The following is a 7,510-nucleotide window of genomic DNA, read 5'->3' as shown; positions in this document are numbered from 1 at the left end:
TAGAGAGCTAATCATGTTCATGATATGGATTCCAAGGGCGATATGACATTACTGATCTGTCCTTTCTGCTGTAGGCCTAGTCTGTTGAGACACCTGGATTAAGATAAGCTGATCACGATTAACTTTGATGTCCACAGTCGAGACATCCAGGATGTTCAGTTCTTGCTTGTGAGACCAGCTGCCCAATGTCCAGTGCTGTTGCTGGAATAACACTAGACTTAGGTAAGAAAAAAAACTTCTTTCTTTATGTATTTTTATTTGATAAGAAAAAAACAGTTAGCCTACATAAAATTCTCTATTTTATTTTAGCCGTGTTCTAACCAAACTTGCGATGCAATAAGATTATAGCGACAGGCAGTTTGTCTGTCCACACGAGACGCGACAAAATCAATGAAAAACCACAGCCAACCAGAAGAGCGTGAGGCGGCCTCTTTTGGGAAGCGCACAGCAGTCACAATAAAATGGATCAGTACATAATAAAATATATAAATATTACACAGGTTAAGCATTAAAGTACATCCTGAGTGACTGAAACGATCTTTGTCATACAATACACTTGTTTGTTCACAATGAGTTGACGGTTTGAACGTTCTTGTGCCCATTTATTTATTTTCACGATCTGAGGTGAATTATCCATCGTTACATTACTTTCAGATACCTTTTATCGTGTATCGCGGCGTCGCGTTAGGGCACGGTGTTGCATTTTATTTTTCAGAACAAGACATTTGTTCAAACTATATTTTTTTTGCTTTTTTTGATGCCAATGAGCACAACATATGTTTTTGATTGATCACAGTGCAAAAAAAGTATTGCTTTGTCTTGCTTTTTAAATCTTAAATCAAGATAGGCTACACTTGTCTTGATTTAGCCACGGCAGCATTTATCAGTCCAGTAACCCCCAAAACTACTAAAAAAATGCAAGCAATGACAAGTTAAACCTTTGGTATGCCTTTGTCATCTGGGTAAAGGTTATTGGAGGCTCATGTAAACATATTAATGTCTGTTTCCTGATAGGAAATGATAAGATCCTGCTGAGCAAGCAGATAAAGAAGCTTAGAGCCGTCTGACTGCTTCCTATAAGCCCATCCTTCTTTGTTCACGTCCAGTGCATATATTTTCCTTTATAAATCATTTGACAAACATTTATTTAAAAAAAATATATATATTGTAAAATGGAAGTGTTTCTCTAGCAATTAATTGCACTTAAGCAGTGAAATTGTACGTACATTAATATTATTTCATACAATAGAGAAACATATGACAATCTCTTCTTTTTGGCTAGGTTTTGGAGCCAGATTCACCTCCATAGCATAAAGCAGTGCCATATTCAGAATCATGCTGAGTGGACAGGACAGAAGCGCTCCTGTCACAGATGGCAGAGGGACCTCAGGTGATGCCAGGACCAGACCAGCAACAATCAACAATCTGAAGCCCAAATCCAGCCTTGTTGTGTTGAGCAAACCTGGAGATGGAATACGCAACCAGATGTACATTTCCACAGTGGGTCAACACACCCTCATGATGAAACAGTCAGCTGTCATCGTTTACTCATTCGTAAAGAGGTAGTTCACATCAAAATGAAAATTCTGTCATCATTTACTCACTCTCACGTCGTTCCAAACCTGTATGACGTCCTTCTGTGGAAAGAAAGAACTAAGATATTTCTCAGTAAAAATGTCTCTTTTTTCATAAAATAAAAGTCAATGGGGTCCAATTTTGTTTTCAAACTATTTGCCTTTGTGAAAAATATAGAAAGGAAGATTATTATTATTATTATTATTACTATTATTTATTATTAGAATTTTCATTTTTGAGTGAACTATCCCTTTAAGTCATTCAAAATCTTTTTTCAGTCTTTTGTGGAGCACTAAGTGAAACATAGGCTCTGTTTAAACCTGGTATTAAGATGCGTTTTGGTCGATCGGATCACAAGTAAACGAGGGAAACACATACCACATGGTATTTTACTCCGTCTCTTTTGTCCACTTTTCAACCACTTCTGTCCTGAATTCTTCAAAGGGAGGTTCTATGGGCGGGTTCAATTTACATATGAACTCGCCCGGAGACGATGTAAAAACATACAGAGAGCAGCAGCTTTCGTTTCCACTCTGATAGCCACAAAACCATGCCAAACATTGTGAGTGCGTGTTAAATATCAGGAATGGTGAAAGAACATTGTGCTTGGTACGTTTTTTCAGCTTCAGATCAAACTTGGATCTTCAGCTGACAAAGCTTAAATCACATCCGGCTAGCGCACTTTCCATGATGTTTACGCATTAAAGAGATAGTTCACCCAAAAATGAAAATTCTGTCATTAATTACTCACACTCATGTTGTTCCAAATCCACAAGATCTTCGTTCATCTTTGGAAAACAAATTAAGATATTTTTGATGTAATCTGAGAGGTATATGACTCGTCCATAGACACCAGGTTCTACATCAGAATACTGGCTCAGTATTGGCCGAGGCTGTGTTCATGAGCAGCACGACGCATGTGTGTGATGCTGACGCACGAGCCGGCCAATAATGAGTCGGTGTTCTGTTTTTAGTACCTTTCTGGACCTTGAAAGTGGTGGTTAAATTGCAAAAATATCTTAATTTGTGTTCTGAAGATGAACAAGGATCTTATCGGTGTGGAACGACATGTGGGTGAGTAATCAATGACATCATTTTCATTTTTGGGTGAACTGAAGTCCATAGATGGAGAGTAAAATATATGAGATGACTGCAGAGATGGACTCTACATTGTGAGATGGACATAGCTACTCTCATTATTTTCAGAGAAAAGGACAAGAACGTTGTAGTCAAGTGTAATATTGCAATCTATGTGCAGCACTGGGGAACTTTCTAGAAATAGCACTTGAAAAAACACCTGGACTGGCGCCACGCTAAGACTAAGATAACCGAGAGAGCTTCAGGTCGGAGAGCCTGTAATGCGTTGCTCCCAACACTAACAATCGGCCATGAGATCCAAGAGAATAAATAGCCTTTGGTGTCAATGAACACATCATGGTTAAAGCCTCTTCATGCTTTGCATCATTCAAACTTTGTATAATATTAAAAAAAAAAAAAAAAAAAAGATTTCTGAGGCTTGACCGAATCCTCCAAAACTCCAGTGCAATGATAAAAGTTGCTACAGATTTTCCACTAAAAATGTTTGTTATCATCTCCATGTTCTTTTCCAGATACTCCCACAGAGCAATAATCAACCGTATTCAACGGGTGGAAATCCCCTTCCTTTGCCAGACATCATGCCAAGCCAGGCTTCCAAACCGTGTGTGTCCATGCGCCGCCACAAGAGCACCACAGATTTGCCATACAGCCCACAGCGTGGGTACGTCCGCGCCCAGAGAACCTCTATCTGCGCCCCCACCGAGGCTGAGCTGGAGATGATGAGGCGTTGCTCCTTGCGTGAGGCGAACGTTCGTCCATGCTGCCGCCATGCTCTTAGCGTTCCCAACATGGCAAGCCAATGCACTAGCCCTCTGTGCAGCACCCCATCCCGCAGTGCCCTCGGCACTCCTGTACGGGATGTGGAGTGCAGTTCTAAAGCACGCAACAAGCTAATCGAGAACGAGAGCGCGCAGACTCCTACTTACCCCCCGGAGCTTCGCGAGCAGTGCCGCTACGTCTCCAAAGATGGGAAGTGTCGTGTAGACTTGGCATACATGGCTGAGAGAGAACGATTCCTGGCTGACATCTTCACTTCATTTGTGGACCTTCAGTATCGATGGTTTCTCTTTGTGTTCATGATGTGCTATGCAGTCACCTGGTTTATATTTGCAGGGCTTTATTCGCTAAATGCATTCCTGCGTGGAGATCTTGAAGTTCCTGCTGACACTGATGTGTGCTACCCCAACGTAGATGGATTTGTGTCAGCGCTGCTCTTCTCTGTGGAAACACAGAGGACTATTGGTTATGGCGCGCGCACGGTCTCGCCACGCTGCTACGAAGGTGTGTTTTTGGTCATGGCGCAGTGCATTGTGGGATCCATGATCGATGCCCTCATGGTGGGCTGCATGTTCGTCAAAATTTCACGCCCCAAGAAACGAGCCGAAACGCTTCTTTTCAGTCGGACTTGTGTTGTGGCCAACCGTGATGACCGTCTCTGCCTTATGTTCCGACTCGGCGACCTGCGTGAGAGCCACATGGTGGATGCCAAAGTGCGAGCTAAACTCATCAAGTCTCGGCAGACGTCGGAGGGAGAATTCCTACCGCTGGAGCAGTCTGAGATCGACCTGGGCTACGAGAGCGGCTCTGACCGCCTGTTCCTGGTGGAGCCACAGGTCATTCAACACACTATCGATTCCAGCAGTCCTTTCTGGGAACTTGGGCCGGAGCAGCTACGGAAGCAACAGTTTGAGATTATTGTCATCTTGGAGGGCATTGTGGAAGCCACAGGTGTCTTTACAAACAGAAGTTGAGAAGTGGGGAGTTTGAAACCAAGCAAAGTATTAAAGTGCTATAGTATAGGAACAACAAATTAAATGTTACAAAAATGAAACATTGCCAATTGCCACATTTGTGAATCTTACAGAAACCTGGAAAGAACATATTTGGGTAGTGGTAAAGTAGTACATATTTGTTGTACTATAAATAGTAGTCTGTGTTTTAGTATTTATTTACTATTAGAGTATGTATTACCATTTTAAATTAACATTTTTTTTTATTATTATTTCTCAGTTTTCATTTATTAGTTTTTAAAAAATATTTCTTTATAACTTTAATTTATTTTTATTTCAGTTTTAGTTTTATTAATTTTAGTACTTCAACTTCAACTTATTTCAGTTTATTTCTAATTTTCAATTGTTTTTTACGCGTTGTCATCTAATCTTGATATTTTATTTCAGCTTTATTTCAGTCGTTTTAGTCAACAATATGGTGAATTCAGGTTGATTGGGACACATTTTCCAAGTCATCCCAATGGAAAAAAGTGTCCCAATCAACCTGAATTCCCCACTGGTTACAGCAAATGAGAATTACCATTAAATAGATAAAGGTAATGAGAATTTGGCTGGATGGATGTGAGATTAATTATTATGTTATGTTACAATTTAATGATTTCAAATAAATAAATTATGAGATTCTCAAACATATATTCTTACACAAATAAAAACGAATCTACTGAAGTGGAGACTCAGCTCCAGTGGTGTGATTTATTACGGTATAGTGCCATCTTGTGGTTAAACTTAACGTTATTATAATAAGACCTAATGCTTTCTCAGATCGTTTGACAACTTTTTTCTTGACAGGAATGATGTGCCAAGCAAAGACGTCCTACATCGAGACTGAGATCGAATGGGGAGCCCGCTTTGAGCCGTGCATGACATTGGAGAAGGGGGCGTTCCGAGTCGACCTGAGACGGTTCCACAGTACATATCCGGTGCCTCTTCCGCCGTGCAGCGCGCAAGATGCGCACCACCTACAGACTTTGCAAGTGGGACTAGAACTCCAGGAATCTCTCAAAGAGAGTGTTAACTGGAAATTGGGTGGGGACGATCAAGAAGACGACACCGTGAAACCAACAGGAGCATGTATTTTCCCTATCCACAACATCCAGGAGGAGCGAGTGTCAGAAGTCAACGAATGCGATTCTTTGTAGTTGTTATGAGTGCGATAGTAACGCTCCACTTTAGGTGCGTTCACGCCATGTCGAAATTACCGTAATTACCAAATTCTGAACAGTATAAAGTGTTGACGTCCTCTTGGAACTCGCAATTACAATTTGTATTCTCCGAATTTTCCGAGAGAGCTCCAAAACGTTACCATTAAGTTATGAAAACGTTATTTCGGAATGTACTCACAACGTTTTTCTTGGTTATGAAAACCTGAGCCTATTATAATTCCCAAGTATTATGGAAATGTTACTTTTGAATGTTTTCTGAACCATCTGAAAAAGTTGTAGGCTTAAGTAACGTTTAAAATCATTAGACAAACGTCTAACTAAAATGTTTCAGAAAAAGGTTCCATTAATGAATCATGATGTACATATTTTGTGCTAATGATTTGATGTTTTAAAAGACCAGATAACTTTGAAAGAAAATTTGTTCATAATTTTGAGAGAACTTTGACAGAATATTAGCCAAAGTTCTAAGAATTCTAATGGATTCTTCTGAAGCTAAAAAAATCACTAATGATGAAGGAGTCTGTGCCATTATACACGATTTTCGTGAAACTCTAGAACTAGGACTAGAAACTCTGCCCACAATCTGCAGACTGTAATAATTGGTAACAATCCTTCTCATGACTACAGTGACCTAAATTAAGTTTCTAAATTATACATTTATAAAAAAGAATAAATATGATAATAGTGTGGAGGAGACCAATAGTTTCCACAAAGAAGTATGCAATATTTTTCTAGAAATTCTTGTCTATGCTGTTTTAAACAAAATAAATAAATGTATTTTACACACACACACACACAAAACATTGTTCCAGTACATTTTATAACACTCGAAAAATATTTCCATATTGTTGGGGAAACGTTTGGTTATTTTTTGATGTACAGAGTTGCAGTAAGATATGATAATCATCAAGGTGGCATTCTAATGGTAAAGGATATTGTCGCCAACAAAGAGGTCACATTCCACCCGCCGTTGCCACCACACAGCAATGTTTTGCCAGTTGAGAGACTAACTTTTCTCTGTGCAACATTGACCTGCTTGACAGCCCCTGCTGGTTGATGCCGCAACTACACCATTAAGCATCTTTCACCATTAATGGCCATTAAAAATTTCTGCTCTTACGGCAGTTTTATTGATAATTTACAACAAATAAGCTTTTTACTTTAAAACCTGTCATAATTGTTCCAAATGAGAACTTTTTTATTTGAATTCCAGCAAGGATAGAAATATTTGTGTTAGTTCATCTTTACAATAATTGTTATAAGTGCAGAAAACAAAAACTATTCATTTATTTCAATCATGACAACTCTCGGAATAGATATAAACAGAATTTATTGATAAGAATGGAATGTACATTTTGTTTACTTGTTGAATGTACAAGTTTACTATTGGTGGACTAGATCTGCTACACTGCTGCTGGCATGAGTTAAAGAGTTCACCCAAAAATGAAAATTATGTCATTTATTACTTCGCATTACTCATGTCGTTTCACACCTGTAAGACCTTCATTCATCTTCAGAACACAAATTAAGATATTTTTCTTGAAATCCAATGGCTCAGTGAGGCCTCTATTGCCAGCAAGATAATTAACACTTTCAGATGCCCAGAAAGCTACTAAAGACATATTTAAAACAGCTCATGTGACTACAGTGGTTCAACCTTAATATTAGGGTACAACAGGGCTAAAGGCACACCTTAAGAAAAAGATGCTTTTCATTACTCCCAAAGAGTATGATTGCAGAAAAAAAAATATAGGTTTGTATTGAACATTTATGGAGTAACAGATTTTGTGTGAAAATAAATCATAAAAGTGGTTTGTTTAAAAATCTTATAAATGTATAAGGTGGCGAGGGGGGCCTTTTACCCCACACACGGGGTAAAAGGCA

The 7,510-nt window shown here is 39.1% G+C and overlaps 1 protein-coding gene across 4 annotated transcripts; it reads left to right on the top strand.

The window, feature by feature from the left end:
* The first annotated feature begins 74 nt into the window (after window positions 1–74).
* On the top strand, window positions 75–6,427 carry LOC127495957 (G protein-activated inward rectifier potassium channel 3-like). Of its 4 annotated transcripts, none has more exons than XM_051863438.1 (4): window positions 75–222; window positions 1,283–1,500; window positions 3,186–4,401; window positions 5,253–6,427. In XM_051863438.1, the coding sequence occupies exons 2-4, from the start codon at window positions 1,336–1,338 to the stop codon at window positions 5,600–5,602; spliced, it is 1,731 nt and encodes a 576-aa protein (XP_051719398.1). In that variant the 5' UTR covers window positions 75–222; window positions 1,283–1,335; the 3' UTR covers window positions 5,603–6,427. The 4 variants fall into 4 exon arrangements, with proteins under 4 accessions (XP_051719398.1, XP_051719401.1, XP_051719402.1 ...); XM_051863441.1 differs by having other exon boundaries at window positions 1,283–1,562; XM_051863442.1 differs by lacking the exon at window positions 5,253–6,427 and having other exon boundaries at window positions 3,186–5,134.
* The last annotated feature ends 1,083 nt before the right edge of the window (window positions 6,428–7,510 follow it).

The sequence above is a fragment of the Ctenopharyngodon idella genome, chromosome 15 (assembly GCF_019924925.1).
Source record: "Ctenopharyngodon idella isolate HZGC_01 chromosome 15, HZGC01, whole genome shotgun sequence".
In the NCBI taxonomy this organism is placed as follows: domain Eukaryota; kingdom Metazoa; phylum Chordata; class Actinopteri; order Cypriniformes; family Xenocyprididae; genus Ctenopharyngodon; species Ctenopharyngodon idella.
Note: the sequence above shows the minus strand (reverse complement) of the source record. Positions and strands in the feature narration are given on the sequence as shown.